We start from the raw sequence: 19,092 nt of genomic DNA, 5'->3' as shown, positions 1-19,092 counted from the left end.
TGCAGTGATTTCATTGGCTGCGAATGCTCGAACAATCTTTCAGACAAACTGGCACACGTTTGATCTGTCTCTGGCTGGCACAAGACATTGTAGTGCAAGAAAAATACACACACACACACACACACACACACACAAGCAGCAGCTGGATCAGTGAGCACCTTGTTAGTAAAGTGACATATATATGCATGTGTGTGTATGCGTGTATGCATAGACATGTCCATGCTCTTGTCAGACAACAGCTCCTCAGCAGTTTGCCCAACACCTTGTAAAAAACAGACATATTGCTTTTTTCCCCCTCTGAAAATCGTCTTTCCTTCCCAAATGGTGCCATAAAACCACGGTATGACAGTTTGATAACCAAAAGCTGTGGCGGTGGGGTTGATTTATTTTATTTCCCACCAGACTGTCATTAAACTATCACAGTTACAACATGTGTCCCTATGAAGGCATGTTGCCATTATCTCTGTCTCCGGGGTGGAAAAAAGAGATATGGGATAAAAAAAAAAAAAAAAAAAAAAAACTTTGATCAAACAGAGTAAAACTTTTATTCATAACTATATATTCTGAATGCAAAAAAAAAAAAATATTAGTGGAAACTTGTTGCTTTTGTGAGGGCTCTGTGTTTACCTTAAAACAGACAAGATTGTCCTGCTAATGGCTTACTGATGGTAAAAGGCTGCACCAGGCTGCACCTTCAAGTGCTCCTACATCCATCTGGTTGGACAAATCTGGTTTAAATCAGCCCCGTTAATCCGCTCACAGAACCAGGAGAGCTGAAACAGTTGCAGCAGGGCACTGGAAATGCAGCCAAGGAGCGGCCACTGACATCATCTCTTAAGTGACCACATGAAAGTGGCCACCAGGCGGTGGGTGGTGTGGACTTAAGTAGCGTTAGGCATCACTTGACGCTTGTGGCCGTTTATTTAGCTTGGTCTCTCCCTGATACTAACTGGTGCCGGCGTTTGCTTTCTCTCCCTCTTCCTCTTTTTGGTTCTTGATCTTCTTCCTTCTCTTTCGTTGGCTGTCTTGCAAGCCTGCTCTGCCATTTCCTCCAGGCCCCAGTGCAGCATGGGTCTGTCCCAGACTCTCTCCATCTCACTCTCGACAACATGATTATTTGTTCTGGTCTGTGTGTTTCTAGCTATTACACGCTCTCTTTCTCTGTCTTTTTCTGCCTGTCTGTCTCTCTCCCCTGCTCTTTTCTTCTTATTTGCTGTCTCTCTTTACATCTATCCATGAGACACGATTTCAAATTAAGGGTCAGACACAAGAGAAAGCTGAAAGTTGACCTGCAGTATGGAAACGTATTCTAATCAAGTTACTTGATTATGCATGTAGCATGTTGATGCATTTCATGATTTCCTTCACAGCCTGCTTTCTGCCAGTAAACTGCTTTCTTGTATTTTCATGTCTGTCTGTCTGTCTGTCTGTCTGTCTGCCTGCCTTCATCGATCTTCATTTCTCTTTTCTCAGATTTTTTTTCCCCCCATCTCCTCCCCTCTCTTCTTTGCTCTCTGTCTTTGTCTCTGAGGTGATCATTTTTCCTCTTCCTCCCTTTCTCGGTATGCATCTCTATCTCCACAGTTTATTTCTCTTTTTGTCAGTGTTGGTAACAGCAGTCAGCTGTTTATTGATATTCAGTGGTGGAGACAAACTTTTCCACACATCAAACGTTCCTCTGCCATCATCATCATCTCCTGCTGGCACTTGAAATTTGTTTTCCTTTCTTCCACCCACTGATTCAACTGTCTTTTGCTGTTTGGCCCAGCTACAGTACCTATAGAGAATACAGTACCGCAGCCGAATACCACTGCTTCCAGTCCCCATTGACCCAGCGGTGTGTGTTATTTGCTTGAATATTTACATGCAAGTTATTTTCATATTTAAGGGTTTTAACATAGAAGCATCATCAACTTTCTAAATGAAAACGCATAATCATATATACATATATCACTGCTTAGTTTGGCTGTAACAGGGCTACAGCTTCTACCACTTAATGGGGCAGTAAATTAGTGTTTATTTCAAGTTTGACAAAGTTAGTGCCAACAGAAGGTTTCTATTTAATCCCGCATATAATGAACAATCTGGTATGTGTTCCTGGTATAAACAGAATCATCGACTTCAAGCTGAAAATAAAACCTGCTGTGGAGTTAAAAACACTCTCCCAGATGGAATTTTATTTCAGTCACATATTTCTTCATTGTTTCATTCATCCACATACAGTAACTTAGACACCAATGACTGGATTTTGGCAAAACTTAGACGAACGATTGCACCTCACCACAGCGGTGTAGCATTTCCAAAATTATACAAATTACCCCGCGGGAGATGCCATAATTACAGCTAAAAACAAGCTGACAGATTTGTTTATAGAAAAAGCCTTGGAGTACAGATTTCAGTAGAGAGTTTGAGTTTCACACTGTAAATGCGACATTATGGACTTAAGGGAATCAAGTCTGTGGGGAATTATCCTTTATTTACTCTAAATACGGCAGAATTTCCATAAAAATCAGCATAGCTGGGGCCACTTTGTCCAGTAAAAGTGAAGTAACCTACAGATAGGCTGGATGTATGGCAGTCCCATTGCTTTATACTGGAGAAGCTGTGGTGACTTAGTGGCCTTATAAAGCGAAGCTACGAATTAGCGGGCAGGCCACTGGAGTCTATTGTCTTTGATTGAAACAGAAACCTATCACAGGCACGCTGAGATACACCAAGGGCTATGGAGTTATACCACGAGCTTGACGCTGCGCTTGTAAAACTGACCAAAATTCAGCATGACAAGCTTACAGAGAACAATGTGTGCGGCCGGGGACACACACATACGCTCTTTCTTTGGCTCTGTGTGCACAATGTTCCTCATTATTGAATGCACATCACACTTTGTTCTCTCTCTCCCTCCCCTTACACACTTCACATGTGCTGTTTTTACTGCTTATCACACACATGCCTACAAATTTTCAAGCCACATATGCAGCAGGCAAGCATCCAGGGCGGCACAGCGACACATAGCCAGTCAAGACATGGCCAGGCACTCACAGGAGCAAGTGCTGAACCTGCTGAACAAACACGCAGCTGCATATACAGCACATAAGCAATTAACACACAAGCATGGGCATCTGACAGCTTATCAGACTTCTACAAAACCTTAACCGCCACCTCCACAGCAAGCTGTCAAAATCAAGCTTCTGTGGCTGAACAGAAAGACAAAGAAGGTGAGAAAGAGGTATTTTTATGGTTTCATATTTCTTTGAACACAAAAATGTGCAGTCCTGCTTCAAATGTTTTGTTCATCTAATGCAAAAACCTAATACTGTCTCCCTAGCTCTCTCCATCTTTCTCACTCAATCTGTTCTGCGCACGCACGCTCACAGCAACACAACACACTTTCAGTCACGAGAAGAATTCTGAACCTAAACAACATAAACCCTCATGTTTGTACCCAGGTTTGAACAACATACACAAACTGTCATGGCTTTTTAGGATCTTTAATTATCTTTCTCAGCCTAAAAATAACCCTTTTTCACATGGTCTCCCCTCAGTTATCTTTTTATACATTTTCAACAAAATTAGCCCTTTTCCAGTGCACTGTGGCTTTATTTGGGTCAGTACAGATAGAGTTATAAACATCCCTTCAAAGCCAATGTAAATGGTTTGACTTAAGATCTAATTTAGGCATTTTTGAGTTTCATTCCCAACATAACTAAGTAAATGTTTGGGGGGTTTTTTTTCTTTTCAAATGTCAAACCAACAAGTATTGAACAATTTAAAAGTTCAAAGTTTAAATTTGAATTGAGCAGGTGGAGCCCAAACTGTTACATAACAACATCAGAAAGGTTAAAGTCATGTTTGAGACTGACTGGGGTTTTGCGTGTGTGCGCGCGTGTGTGTGCGTTTCTGTTTAAGGCAGAAACAACAGCAGAACTCCAGACTGTACAGTCTGTGTGTGTGTGTGTGTGTGTGTCATATATAAATATATCTCTACAGGTTTTAAAGTGGCTTTGCGGTGCTCTGTATTTAGAGGAGGCCTGGTTAAATCTCCTCTCACCCCATTCATGTGGCTGACTCTCTCTCTCACTCCCTCTCTACTTCTGCTGAGTCTTTCATTTCCTCTATCTTCAGTCTCTCTTGCTCTCATACTCTCATACTCACTCTCACAAAGTCAGATTGCTCCCAACTCTCTCTGTGTCTATCTCCATGTCTCTCTCTCTATCACACATTCTCTGTACTGTAAATCCAAATCTCGGTGATATCATATCATTGTTTCATTCTTCCAGTTGGCTCACTTTTTCCCCACAGGGCTGCACAATATCTCCACACAGGGGGGCTTTGATGGAAAGAGAATTACTGCGAGGTAAGTTAAGGTGACCTGCTGGCTATGTACACATTACGATGCACTTAATTAACCTTTTAAGTCATGCACAGTAATTTTTTCCCTTAGCAATTTTGTGTATTTCATTCCAACCACTATGCCTCCACCAATAATGAATCTACAGCCTTGCTTTCAGAATTTCTCAATATCAATTTTCTCCTTTTTCTGTAACAGTGAAATTAAAGGGGGGGGGGGGTAAAACAAGCAGGAATTCTAGTCCAGCTCCACAAAAGGGATTCAAATAAAGTTTATTTGGATCCCTCCTGACCTTTACAGGAGAGTAGGGATCTATTTATGTTGTGTTGCTTCACTTTTCCAACATTAGAAGCAGTGTATTCTGAATAATAAAGCTCCAAACATTGGCATTATTCCTCATACATCATCATTCATCATTCAGTCAGACTGCACTGTCAAAGTAGTCTTTTGAGCTGAAGGAAAGTTTTACTTTTTCTTCAACAGTTGCCAAATGCTCGTTCATAAGGAGAACTGTTGGATTTCTATCTGTCATAATGTAAACTACCATGCAAAGTGCCTTGAGATGAGAGACATTATTATTTGGCATTATACAAAGAAACTGAATTGAAATCTCAAGTTTGATCAGTTGAAAGGTGCAACGCGTACCATTTTCAACTGAACATACTGAACACATAATGATAATCAAATCAGCTGCCTGGTAAGTTACCATGAAAATCAAGATGATTGGTGGCCCATGTCGTAATCTGCAGTGTTGTCAATGGAAATGTTCTCAAAATGAAGACCATACTCTCCATTAACCCCTCTGCCTGCATTCACAAATGGGATTTTGGCTGTTCAGTCAAAGGGTTTCTGTTGGATAGGAAGTATAATCAAGTTGGATGCAATTTATCAGACATTGCTTACTTATTCTATTGGCCATCTAAGACTTTAGCTCCATTTGCCCTGGAAGCGCAGCAGCAACCTACTCTAGTTTGATCCAGTGGATTTCCAGCCAAATGGACAAGGTGGCAAACATTTCTTCAACTCAGTCTAGAGGCTAGGTACAAGCTTCCAATCTTCTTGGTGAGGGTTTTTTTTTTCTGTATTTCTTTCCTCCTTTATTTCTTTTCTTTTTTGCGATGTTTATTTTAACATTTCAACCTAATTGTGGTCTGGATTTAGCAATGTTAAAATGCTGCATGTCATGTTAATTATTTTTGCTGTTGACTCATCTGCAGTGGTACACAGATGAGCTTCCAGCTCCCAGAGCTTGTTCGCTTCTCATACCCAACTTGTTATTCCATAGAAACATGACGACAAACAGACAAACTTTTGGATTTGCTAACACAATGCAGCTCACTGTATGACTACCTCTACTTTGTTACTCCATCAGTTGTGAAACTCTTGTGCCCTATGTGTGAGAGCGCAGTCTACTTGTGAATATGTTTGTGTGACGGTGAAACAGCCGAGGAGAGAAGAAAAGAGTGATAGAACTAGTTCATGTTTGTTTGCATCCCTTCAAAGTGCATGGACCACAGTGTACGTGTGTGCGCGCACGTCTGTGATGAGATACAGAGTGTTTGTGGTTTATGTGGGTGTTTGACTCTGATTACACCAGTTCAATTACAACAGTTTGGGTTCATTTATAACAATCAGACTTCCCTTAAACAGTATCAATCACAAGTCGGACTTTTGACAAACACATGCACGCACATTCACTGCAGTGAAAGTGTGACCCAAGAGCACCTGCATGTGTCTGCCTGTGTACGTGTGTGAGAGAGAGACATTAGCCAGTCCAAGCCATGCAGTCTGTAGCCATAATAATAGTCAACAAAGAAAGCAGTAGCTATGTCGACCTCCCACAAAGTAAAAATGTTACACTTAAACACACATGCACATGAACTGAGACCGTCCCACCGACTTTCATTCAGTCAACCATAAAATTTATCAGGTTATACTGTAAGTGTGCAATATGTGTAAGTGTCTGAAGTGAGTTTATGGCTCAGTTGTCAGCAGCAGGTCAGAGACCTGAGAGAGGTGAGTTTAGTGATGTATTTTGGTGTAGCTGAACAATATCAGGCAGCTATTCTAGAAAAATGGAGAAATCTGCATTCTCCTAAACTTCAACGCATTCTCCTCTTCCTCATCGTTTAATCTTTTCTCTCAATATAGTGGAGCTTGTTATTGAACGTTGTACATGGCATATTTAACTTATGTTGGGAAGAGGGATTTTTTTTTAATGATGGTCGAGAACACTACATCTCCATCCAAACCTTTGCAGATCACTGTACTTTAATACGGACACCAGGGTTGGGACCCGAATGTAAGCTCAGAATTTGATTATGGAAATATTTACTGGGGACACCAGGCTTTTAAAAACATGTCAGTTAATTCATAGATTCCCAGGGACGTTCATAAGACTATAAAACTGTACGAAAGAAAACTAGGCCATGTGGGCGTCCTGTATAACACACAACTTGTTTTGGACTGACACACACACACGTAGATTTTAATACTTTTTTTTTTTTTTTTCCTTTGACCCCACACTGAGCTGGAGTCTCGATTTATACCGACTGTATGACCGCATGTCACCTTACAGTAAATAACCTGGAAACAGCGTTTCCCAGAATCCTAAAGGAGATTGAAGACAGACACCCCGAGCTGACATCATCATAACTCCACAACAGCAGTTACAATGTAGGTCGGGTTTCAACCGCTACAACACTTCAAGAGATTTATTTTGAAATCAGAGCCACCTCCCAAAAACAATACATTCTTACAACATGATTAATAGCATGAAATTAAATCAAACCACCGCACCTTTAAAACATGTTTAAACATCACCTCATAAAAGGACAAAAAATATAGCAATTGAGTCACTGGGTAATGAACACGGGTAATATTTTACCCCAAATGATTTTTGCTGCCCTGGCTCACTACTTCTTGTTAGCCATCACTGAATTTCAGTGTTTGACCTCTGCATTGTGGAGATCTCCATCCACCCATTCATTCATTGTGCAGCCCAGGAAACTATGCAAGTCTCGGCACCAAAAAAAAAAAAAAAAAAAAAAAAAAACCAAAGCAGTTTGGGGTTACACCATAAAAACTGCAACAGTGACCTAAAACTGAAAGCTTTGTTGAGGAAAAAAAATCTGTCTTTTCTTTCATTTAATGCACATGATTGTAATTATAGGGGACATTGCATTTGCTTAGTGGTTTGACTTTTGTTTGTGATGGAATACATTGTGTATACAACTCCATTGTGCTTTTACTACTGAAAGCTACACATGTACAAACTAATGCACACGCACACATGCACACACACAGAGAGAGAGAGAGAGAGAGAGAGAGAGAGAGAGAGAGAGAGAGAGAGAGAGAGAGAGAGAGACCAGGCGCAAGCTGCCAGATTTTTAAAACATCCTTTAGGAAAAATAAAGCATCAACAATCTGAGCCAAATCATTAGTCCAGTCTGTGAAAAGGGAGGGGAAAGAGGAAAAAAAAAAAAAAAAACATTCAGGTCAACAATCAGCTTCTACTCTCTGAATAATCTCATCGCAGAATCTACTCCCCCCTTTAGTCTCCTTCAGCCTCCTGTCATTTACCCATCGTCAGTTTATTTTGACTTTTCCTCTCCTTCCTTTTTCTGTCTTCACCTGACACCTTCAACCACCACCTAACATCCTATGATTCCCAATCATGCCTCCTCATTCAACTCCTACTTACTCCCCCCCCACCCCATTTCTTTCCTCCTCCTTTCCAGGGAGCCACTTCTGCTTTTGATTAGCGTTCTCATGTAAACCTAAATTGTGATTAAACACTGTGCGAGTGTGTTTGGCCCCATATCATGTTTTTCCTATTCCTTAAATACATGTACAGACTGACGCGCATGCACAAACACACAAGCAAAGTCCGAGACATATATAAGCAGACATGTACAAACAAATGCAAGACATTTACAAACACAGAAGCAAATATAGAGACGCAGTGACACAAATTACTAAATTCTGTAAACACATTTAGCATAAAAGATCATACATGAGAATATAGACAAATGCACGCTATATACTGTATATTCATATACATGTACTCCCTAATTGGGCACGTTGAGTCGTGCAGCCTCAGTCACAATTGTGTATATAAGCACACACAGACATGCAGATGGACACATGCACACAAATGCACAGTATACGCCTAAATACATTCCTAGTAAACAGGTCAGGGAGAAAGTTTGAACTGTGTACTAGCAGCTCTGCGGCTACTTCCCCCATCCAGCTCACCTTTATTTGCAGGGTTAAATTACTACCACATGCAGTCTCTGCGCTGTTTCATTGCAAACATATAAAAATTCTGTGCCACATAAGAAAAAAAAAAAAAAATCTACGGGCCCCCAGCCTCCCACGAACATTTCATTGGTTCTGGCCCTACGGCTAGCTAGCTGGATCGCTAGCTGCTCAAGTAGGCAGCTGAAAAGGGAAAGGTGTTGCTACTGTGAACTTTTCGACCATCTGGTTGGTGAATTCAGGCAGCTAAGAAACACTTTGACTTATTTTATTCCCACATCCACATGGGAAGACACTCAACAAAGTTTTTGGCCTCTTGACTGACTGCTTCCACTGCATGAAAATCTAATCCAAGGCATTTTTATTCACAAACTATGGAAAGTGTGTAACAATTGGTATGTAAGACAGAAAACCTGTACATTAAAATGTGGACTGTGGAAAACTAAATCAGAACTTGGGCATTGCTCAAAAAAAAAAAAAAAAAAAAAGAAACCAAGTCACTTTAACAGCAGGTTGTTGCAGAATGGTAAAGTAAAATAGTAAAATTCACATTATACTTTATTAATTTGTTCCCGCTGTGAGCAAAACAGGGTCAGCAGAAAGACAAAAGTTATGCTTGTGTATGAGAGAGCAGGGGGGACCCGAGGGAGTGACTCTGGACTGGCCAATTCTCTGCATCATCTATAGAGAAGCCAAAGCTGAACTAAACAAAGGATGCATGTAATGATCAGCTGCACTGCTATTAACTGGCATTATCTACTTATCTGTTAAGGAAATGTTTTGCAGAAAGCATAAAGGAAACTGTGAAACTTCAAATTAATCCCATTATCATTCACTGTTGCTTCCTTTTTCATTTTTGTCATTCAGTCTCTCACTCCTGGTTTATGGTATCTCTCTGCAGTGTGTATTTATCTAAATATGTCTTCAGACAAAATCACACTACTGTCTGGGCTGTGGGAAACACACACACACACACACACACACACACGCACACAAGCCACTAAGAGCAGCTTTCTTCTAGTAGAGCTCTGGTAAGGATCCCTCACAGTTCCCAGTCTGTCCTTCTCTGAATATCATTGACTTTCAATATGGGACCTGTGGCGCACCTCCGTCATGGAGACTATGAGCCTTGTCATGCAGCTTCATAGCAGAACACCCACTGCCATTTTCAATTATCCTGACATGTTTTCCCATGTTTTAGGAAGCAACAAACAAAGTATTATTAACAAGTGACTGTTAGTAGGATAGCTAAACTTACCAGAAAGCCACATGTTGTGAATCTCTTTATGGGCCCTGTTGTGCAGCTCCGTGTCAAGACCTACTCATCTCATGATGCAGCTGCATAGCATGGTTTCTACTTCTGAGTCACTTTTAAGTATTTCAAGTTCTGTCGTGGGTGTATGGTATAGCATGTTAGTTTGCAATGTACCTATACACACACAAACAAGCAGACCCACAATTTGTTGGCGTGAGAGAGACTTGATTTGTGCATGCTTCGGTGTCTGTGTGTGTTTTTGAGACTTATTTGTTTCTCGCCACCACCCAATGACGTGAAAGCCAAACAAGAAGGCTGGAGACAAAAAACTATCTCACAACCCCCCAATAGCATTACAAACAAAAGCTAGAGCAAGTGGCAATGAAAGAAAAGAGAATAGGAGAAAGAAAAGTAAACCAGTGGCCAAATCAGAATGAAAAACACAAGACACATGTGAGTTCAAGCTGTTTCTATTCACCCCTCACCCTTACAGGCCATTCCCACCAGCGGCCACTGAGTCTGTCGCAACCAATCAATGAACACACAGAGTACACCCACTTCCTGTAACACTAACCATAACATTCCAGCAGGTAAACTATGGCAGTCGCCTCTAAATGGACAATTAGCCAAGATTAAAGGCAACCTCCTCGTCTTTCTCCATTAACTTAATTAGGAGGAAAAGACATCTCAAATGACCCCCGGTCCCTTCAGCTTTCCCTCCCGCTCCCATTCCTCTCCCTTCATTCAGCTTCTCTTCCCCTGGCTCCACCGCCTAAGTTATATTTACAGTAACGGCAGGCTTGGAGCTATGCTACAGCGCCTGGAGGTTAAGTGCCTTGCTCAAGGGTAACTTAATGAAGCAGAATAGCACGTGTCATTACGGTTCAATCATTTCAATCATCGGTGCTGGAATTTAGACCAGCAACTTTCCAGGTCATGATTCGTTGAGCAGTAGACTCTTCGTCAGCCATTTTTATTCCACTACAGATCCATCCAGTCCTTTCTTCTGTTGTGTTTGGTTTCATCTCTCATCCCTCAGCTGTATCTTTTTCCCTGCCGTTCAGCAACCCTTTAACTGTTGTATTATCCAGGCCGGACAACAGAGAATGGACCCCAGGCTTTCACATCCCTCTCAAGAACACTTTGATTGGATTAAATCCCTTGCCAGCATTTCTGTGGCCGCAGACTCACTTCTTTCTCCATCAAGTCAAAACCCTTTTACACCAAATGCTCAGCTGCTGCTATTCTTGTTGTGTTGAATATTATTGGGTATGGTGAGGACACACAGAGAGCACATTGGTGGTGTTAGAGACTAGTAAGAAGCTAGAAAAAGTGAACTCACAAAGCTTTACATTGGAGTATGTGGTTAAACAAAAATGTGATTCTTGAGTTAGCGGTTAAATATTTGCTGTCCCAAATCTGCTAATTTAAAATAAATGAGAATCTGTATTGCAAGTCTTCAGTGAGATACAATTTCATGCTGTTTGATTAAATGTAATTGTGGCAACTATAAGATAAAGATCATGGGGTCATGAAGTCAGCAAAGTCACTTAATGTTCAACAATGTTAGCCACCTAAAGCCACTGGTCAAGCCAGACGAAGTGAGGCTACAACATGCAGCACTTTTAATTCTCAATTCAACAGTGAAACAAGAGTCACCCTCTACATTATGTAACACCGAGCAGATGAGGCCCCACTGGAGATACAGTGACGAGGAAGAAGAGGAAATACCTTTCAAGTCTGATGTGACTCATTTTTCTGCTGCCTCCTCTCTCTTCTCATGCAAACCAATCAACTGTAACCTGAGTGTTTTAATGGGACAGAATGATGCTGCTTCGTAAGCATCACTGGCAGTTAACCAGTGCCGGTTCAAATGGCAACATTCACATTTTCACAGACACACACAGCACATGCACACAGGAACTCCCAGAGGAGAAAGTGAAGATAACAGAATGAGACTGAGTCTGACTCAGCACCATTAGACAGGAGACTAACGGCCATCAAGTCACTTAGCAAAATAAACCTCCCTGATAGAGTACGATGTGCACTGTTGCACAAAACCCAACGGCTTACATTTTTCTATCTGAGCCAACGTTAAAAATCCTGTTGCTTTTAAAACCAGATATCCACTGCCTTCCGAGTGAATGCATTACATTCAAAGCTCCAGCTTACTGTGTGAGATGCAGTGTGTCTGTATGCATGTGCTGCAAGACCACAGTCTCTGCAAACTGTGGGGGGAAACGACCACAGACTGCACACACTGAAACCCACAGACTCCAGTCCTCCATCCATCTCCCCATGCCTATCTTAGTCCGCCCCCCACCAGGCACCTAGTGGGGCCACAGACTCCAATCCCTTCATCCATCTGCCCCAAGTTTTCATCCTCCACAAGTGTCCTATCATCTATCCACCCCCCGCTCCCCTTCACATGACCTCCTTGGTCCCCATCATTCATCTGTCTCCGTCAGGCAGTCAAAGCCCGCACTTACTACTCAATTAAACATTTTCCTTGACTCCAGGTTCAAATCATGTTTTTGGTTTATCCCCAAAGGATCCAAGACACTGGTAAAAACCATTATCCATTCCGATACCTCTTGTCCTTGCCTCCCACCCTATGCCTATTTTCCCTTAATGCTAGTCCAGCTCCTTCCTTCTCCTCCCGTCTCCAAACCTCAGACCACAGAGCTTTAATAGGAGGGTTAAGAGGTAATTCCTATCACACTGCCATCATTTAATATCTAACCACGACTGACAGGGAGGAAGGTTACGAACCTAAACCAGAAAGCCACCAGCAAACCTCCCGTATCCTCCTCCTAGCTTTCCTGCTGTCATTCTGTCTTTCGGCTTCCCCTCCCTCCACCCCCAATTTCTTCCTCTCCTCTTTCCCACTCACATCTCCTCCAACTTTATACCTTGCTTCCTCTTTTTGCAGCCTGGATGAGACAAAAATCATAGAAGAGAAAGGAGGAGGAAAAACTAGAAAAGTGGAAAGAAAAAATAAAGAGCAGGAGGAAACTCCAGACACTGTAATTTAGATTGTGCTGATGGCAAAGTAGGGATATAAAGAACATGAGATTTATAATGTTAAGTTTGGAACTTGTTCAACCTTTCCACTCTCTTACTGAGTTGTCAGAGAGCTCTCTAGGGATTTATATTCAACCGGTGATAAATAAAAGCTATCGAGACCAATTAGGGGTTTTATGGAATAGTAAGCCAGGCAGTGGGGGAAATAAGACTGTCACTCATGAAGAACAAGAGAATGGGTTGGAAAAAGGACATGAACACAGAGGGATGTGGCATTTGTAAAAGTGTGTGTGTGTGTGTGTGTGTGTTTGCAGCTGTCACTGTGCGTCCCAAGTGGTCACATGACAGGTTTTGACTGTGTGATCTTGTAAGCCACAGTTGACATAAATGACTGTTTGCTTTCTGCTATAACAGTCTTCAGCAATACATCACACATCACCAAATATATGAAATAAATGATTGACCTGTCCTAAGTTCTAAATGGAAGTTTCACAAAGCGCACACCGTCAAGAAAATGTCATCTTCCTGTGGCTTCCTGCCAACACAGGTCCTATTAAGAGTGCAACAGAAAGAACAAAGTAAAAAGGAAAAAACATTCCTAATGCAACACATCTTAATAGACTACAGACCTAAAGAGAATATTATTATCCCACAGAATATTAACTTTCCATGAGATATGAAACACCGCTTTATTTTAAAGGTTAATGGCAGTAAACTTTTGCATGTATGATTCAATAAGTTTTTGGAGATTTTTTTTTTTTTTGGGTTGATTTTTTTCTTTTTTGCCTAAAGTGTAGGAAGTTTAAGATGAGCCTTTAAACCAACTTTTCATCCTTATGTTTATCTTAAAACCTGAAAATAACAAAATGCTGATACCGTTTTCATTAATGATGTATTATTTATAGCAGCTAAGACAGGAAAGAATCTTGGAAGAGGAAACTCTGTAGACAGAAGAGGTGAGGTAGGTTTCAGGGAAAATCACTTGCAGTGCTGAAAATGCAGCGTGACTACAGCTGTCCTTCTCTGTGTGGAAGCACGCTACAGGCTCCTCACACCCACTCAAGAGCTTCTCCATGATTTATTCTTTTTAAAACTTTTGATCGCCTTAAACTTGAGTAATGTGGAAAAACACAAAAAAGACCATACAAGGAGGAACGTGCTTTTCCAACACTGAAAGGTTACAGTAGCTTCCAAGGTGTTCTGCCTGATGGAAACATTATAAAAGAGAGTAAGAGAAGTGAGAAGTTTAATGTCCCAGTGCTGGTATTACCTGTCCCAAGAATTCAGAAAACAGACGCACACACCTCTTTACAAAGCACTACTATGTAAAGACACAAAATATTGATGTCATTTGCACATATATAGATGCATCCACATATTGTGCATGTTTGGACTCAAGAATACAGACAACACTGACGGTAGACACATACAAAACAAGCCTCTACTGGTGACACGCGTGCGCAGTCTACCACAAGCCTCATCTGAAGGTAGTCCAATATAAACATCTATAAAGTCTAGAAGGTGTTTCAACCATCAGCCTGAGCTGACGGAGACTCTCCAAGGATCAGACAAAAAACCTGAGTGGAAAGAAAGAGTGCAGACAGAGAAGACATGGGAGGAAAAGCAGACAGGGTGGGTGCACCTCTGAGACTAAAATTAAAAATGTTAAAAAATGTAAAGAGATAGAAAAAGAGAGAAGGGAGTATGTCTGGAAATGAGAGATGAAAAAGAGAACGAAGCAGAGCAAGTGGGAGGCTTCTCTGCACCAGTGTGACCTGCTCTTACACTCTGAATGCTCTGGGAAAACTCTATATTCCCAAATAAAAATTCTTCACCCCTCCAAGAAAAACATTCACTCCAGGCACACTTTCACCTCTTAAAATAGTGCATGTACACACACACACACACGTCTGAAATATACAGTTTTCACCTCTCAACAGGAGCACAGAGCGGTACTGTGTCACCTGATGTGGGACTTGAACCTTAAAATCAGATAAAAGGTCTGACATTGCACTGCAACTGTGTTTTTAAACGGATCGTGTAACACATCAAAGACACAAAAAAGGGCAGAGACAGAGAGAGTGTGATGAGAACCTAGTATTTAAGAAACTAGGACCATCAGATGGAGAGATGGAAAAGTAAAAAAAAGGTGAAGAAAGGTGTACTCACAGGCGTCCGAGCTTAGGGTTGGACTGGAAGAGAAGCTCTGGGAGGAACTGGAGTTTGTTTCTGTTTAGACGGCTGCAGAGAAAGACAGTAGAATGGTTTGTCATCATAAATTAGCATGAACAGGAAACAAGCAAAAACACACCAATAAATCCTCAAGATTCATGCTTTTGTGTTGACTGAAATATCGGGATCCAGCCAAAAGCATCACCTTGTATGTCAGTGGGTTCATGGTTCAAAGGTGAAACTCATGGGAAAGTATGTCTGGTTTCCTGTCATCATGACCTTCAGGTTATCATAACGTGTTTGTGTGTGTGTCAGGTTATCTTGCTATAAACTCTCCAAAGCCAGTTGTTATCGCTATCACTCCTGCATGTGCTTAGAGCAGGGAGGGAGAGATGGAACGTGTCTGGGCTCCTGGCGTCTTCCAGTCATCGCTGCAAAGTTGACAGATATGTTCAATACTGGAACACGTTTCCAGGATCATTAAAAAAAAAAAAAAAACTGACAATATATTTGGTAAATGTCCAACAGATTCTAGCTAAAGTCGCCATCTGGATTGTTGCTTTATCAAAACAAGAAGAGATTACTGTGAATTATGAGATGAAGAGAGAACCAGGTGCACTGCTGTGTTTGGTCTTGCTGACCTAAATATTTTTGATAAGAGAAAAAAAATGCACAAAATGCAAGAGGCTTGTCCAAGAAGTCATCCTCAATTTATTCTTCACATAAATCTAGATCGATAACTGATCCATGCTGTTTTGACCCACTAACGCTGGTGAAGATAAACAAATGTGAAAGGCTTTGTGCTCTTGAACGCAGGCTTTTCAAGAAGTGGTTTCAGGTGTGCGCAGCCAACAAAAACAAGCCCATGTCATAAACTACAAGAGGCTCCTGAGATGCAAAAACAGGTACATGTGCACAAGATGACAAAATGGAAATGACAAAAAGTGAATGAGGAGAAAGATAACTAGAGCTCGTCAGCTAGTTGGGTGGCAAAAGCAACACATAAGTATTTATACATACAGTACATACATTTAAGACATGAGGTGTGTTACTAACAAGATTGACTGGCTTTCACTGACTTCCTGAGAGGTAACAAAAATTGTGTTTAGGTTTCTAAAGCAATACGAAGTGAAAACCATCTTATAAAGAATCTCTTCTCTCATATTCTACATGTACAACACAACTGCATGTACTGTGTAAGAACGTTGGATGGAGCATGAAATGAACACATTGCAGCTATTTAAAAAGGAACGAGAGGCAGAAGAAGATGGCGTGATGGTGTTGAACAACGGAAGGACGTGTGTGAGGAGAAAGATGAAATGTGCATGCGTAGAACGTGTGTGTGTGTGTGTGTGTGTCAACAGAGGGTGGAGTTGGCTGCAGCAGAGATAGATGAGGACAGTGTGAGGAGAGGGAGTGAAAGTGTTATCAAGCTACCAAAGCATTTGGCTGAGAAACGAGGCGTGGAAGGGAAAAAGAAAAAGTAAGGGAGGGCGGAGGGTCACAGGGGTCACAGAGTAGAATCTGTGCCAGAGAAGACACAGACACCAACCTTTTAACCTTTGTGATAGTGATAATAAGACCCCGACTCCTGTGAGCACCAACAGAAAGAGCTGCAGTCCAAAAAGAGACATCCACCATTTGAAATAATTGACCCCTGCTCCTAGAAAATAAGTGCTGGTATAAAAGCAAAGCCCATGACTACCCATTATTACAGTTATGACTCATTTTAATACATTCGCTCACAAAACAGTTATGGTTTTTAGTAGCAGAGCCTTTTGTGTGTTTTTTCTACTTGGAACCTTTGAAATATTGCCCACCCACAAGCCTATGGGCCTTTTTAAATTTGGAAAATTATATCTAATAGACAGAATCCTAATAAAGTTCAGCAGAAATGGTTTGGAGGCTGGAAGAATCTAATCTCACCAAGTTACAGCCTCAAAATCAGGAAATTCTGTGGGGTTTTTTCCAAGAATTCATAAATTACCCAAGAAATTCTCTTTCTGAGCAAAACTTCCTGAAGTTTAACTTATAGTTATAACTAACTGAATCATCTTAGTTATAGCATAATAAAGCATTAACAATCTATTTATTTTGCTTTATTTTAACATCCGAGTTGTTCATAGAGCTTTCAAATTACCAAAAGAGGTGAAATGTCCAAACATCACTTTCTATGTCACGTGTTAACATAAATTAATATGCTCACCCAAGTAGACAGCAACATAAGCGCCATGTTTTTCACATTGTGAGTGGATAAATCACATAGACTCAGCAGCAGGACCTTTCCCCCCCTGACCTTTCACCCTGACAGGCACAACATCAGAGGTCCTGTCAGCTAGGCATTTTAAAGAGCATTTCACTATCAGATTAGGTAAAGTAAAAATCAGAGCCATCATTCTTATTTATATTCCCTCCAAAAATTTTACGATTGTTTTCCCCAGTTTTCCTTTTGTATTACGGCATTTAGTTTATTCTAAAATGCAACTTTATTCTACAATCCAACTCATTAGAGATATGCTAAATCATATTTTCAAATGTCTCACACAAATGCATGTCATCTCTTGTGTGAGTTTTAACACACAACTGTTGTGCCCCATAACCCCCCCACCTGCAACCTTTGACCTCTCCTGACACACTGCTTTAAAAAGCCTTTTAACATTAAAGCAGCCCATCACCTCACGCTTTCACTATCGTATGTGTGATCTCCGTCGAGAGACAAAGTACACATGCTGCTGCCACTCAACATCTCTGGGGCGCCAGTAATGTTTTTTGGGTTTTTTTTGTTGTTTCTTTTGCTGTGTCTCTCTGTCACTCTATTGTATGCATGCATGCGTCTTTACATCCTACTTTTACTGATGAAACCTCCAGCTTAGGATACGGTGAGAAGGAAACGGCCTCAGAGAGAACAGCACACAGCTCATTACATCTTGAAGTCGCACAGTGAAGTTCAAACTGCTCAATTTATTCAACTGCAGAGTGACGCTGCTGAGAGACAGCCAAGCTACTTAATGAAACAGCATCATCTGACCGGCATATCGATGACAAAATGTCCAGCTCAAGCCCTGATGTCAATTTAACACAGCGATGATAGCCAAGTTCTGAATTTAGAAACTCTGCTTTCATTAGATGAAAATCTCCAATATGCCAGCCGGAGGGTTGTGTTACATCACCTGAAAGCTGCCTGTTAAAAAAAAAAAAAAAAAAAAAAAAAAAAACTATAAACTGAACAGATACCAAAACATGGAAGCAACGTCTTCCTGCAAAGCTGCATGTCATCTCTCCAAACCACAGTCATAAACATGCAGGTGTGCATATGGGAAGTGTTGAGCTGTGCACTCACACCTTGGCTTTGTTGACTGGAGCTTCAGTGTGAACTGAAGACACACACACACGGAATAAGGGGATATCTATGGGAGATTCTAAGGTGGCGTGTGAAGTGGATAGATTTGGGCATCATCCAGGTCCATTTTGTGTGTGTGTGTGTGTGTGTTTCGTAAAATGGACAGGAAACGGCAGCAGGAAGTCAAATGTGTGTTTGGCAAAAAGGGAAAAAAAATGTCAGTAGGAAGTCAAACATCTGCATGTGCGTGAACGTGTGTTTAAAGCCTTTTTTTTTCCACGCATAAAGTACTTGCATTGGCTCCGTATCTCATTCACAGACAACATTAGTGTAAGATGATGTACTCACAGTCTCTCCAGCAGCCTGAGGTCTTGGAAGGCTCCTCGTTCAATAACACTGATTTGGTTGTCCTCCAGATGTCTACAGAGAGACAGAGGATGGGAAGAACAACAGTAGTTACTAACATTTTTACACAAATCCCTCATAATCCTGAGGGAATAACAATCAAGATAAGATAGAAATACCTGTCAGCATCAAAAGAGGCAATAGGAATTATCATTAATCTTCCATAGTTGAAAGAGAAATTTCCTTAAAATGTTGAATTTAACTCTATTCGCAGCCAATTTCCCCATCTGACCAGGAGGTTCACACCAGAAGAAGAAACACGTGTTAAAAGTTCATTTTCTGGCCACA

General features: G+C 41.1%; 1 protein-coding gene across 1 annotated transcript in view; it reads right to left on the bottom strand.

The window, feature by feature from the left end:
• The window catches only part of slit3 (slit homolog 3 (Drosophila)), a 214,489-nt gene that overhangs the window by 173,757 nt on the left and 21,640 nt on the right, over nt 1–19,092 (bottom strand). The window contains exons 3-4 of the mRNA XM_029511904.1: nt 18,748–18,819; nt 15,057–15,128 (exon numbers count right to left, since the gene is read on the bottom strand). Of these exons, the coding sequence (XP_029367764.1) occupies nt 15,057–15,128; nt 18,748–18,819 (144 nt within the window). The remainder of the gene's footprint in view (nt 1–15,056; nt 15,129–18,747; nt 18,820–19,092) is intronic.

Source organism: Echeneis naucrates, chromosome 10 (genome assembly GCF_900963305.1).
Source record: "Echeneis naucrates chromosome 10, fEcheNa1.1, whole genome shotgun sequence".
In the NCBI taxonomy this organism is placed as follows: Eukaryota; Metazoa; Chordata; class Actinopteri; order Carangiformes; family Echeneidae; genus Echeneis; species Echeneis naucrates.
This window is presented reverse-complemented; position numbering and strand designations above follow the sequence as displayed.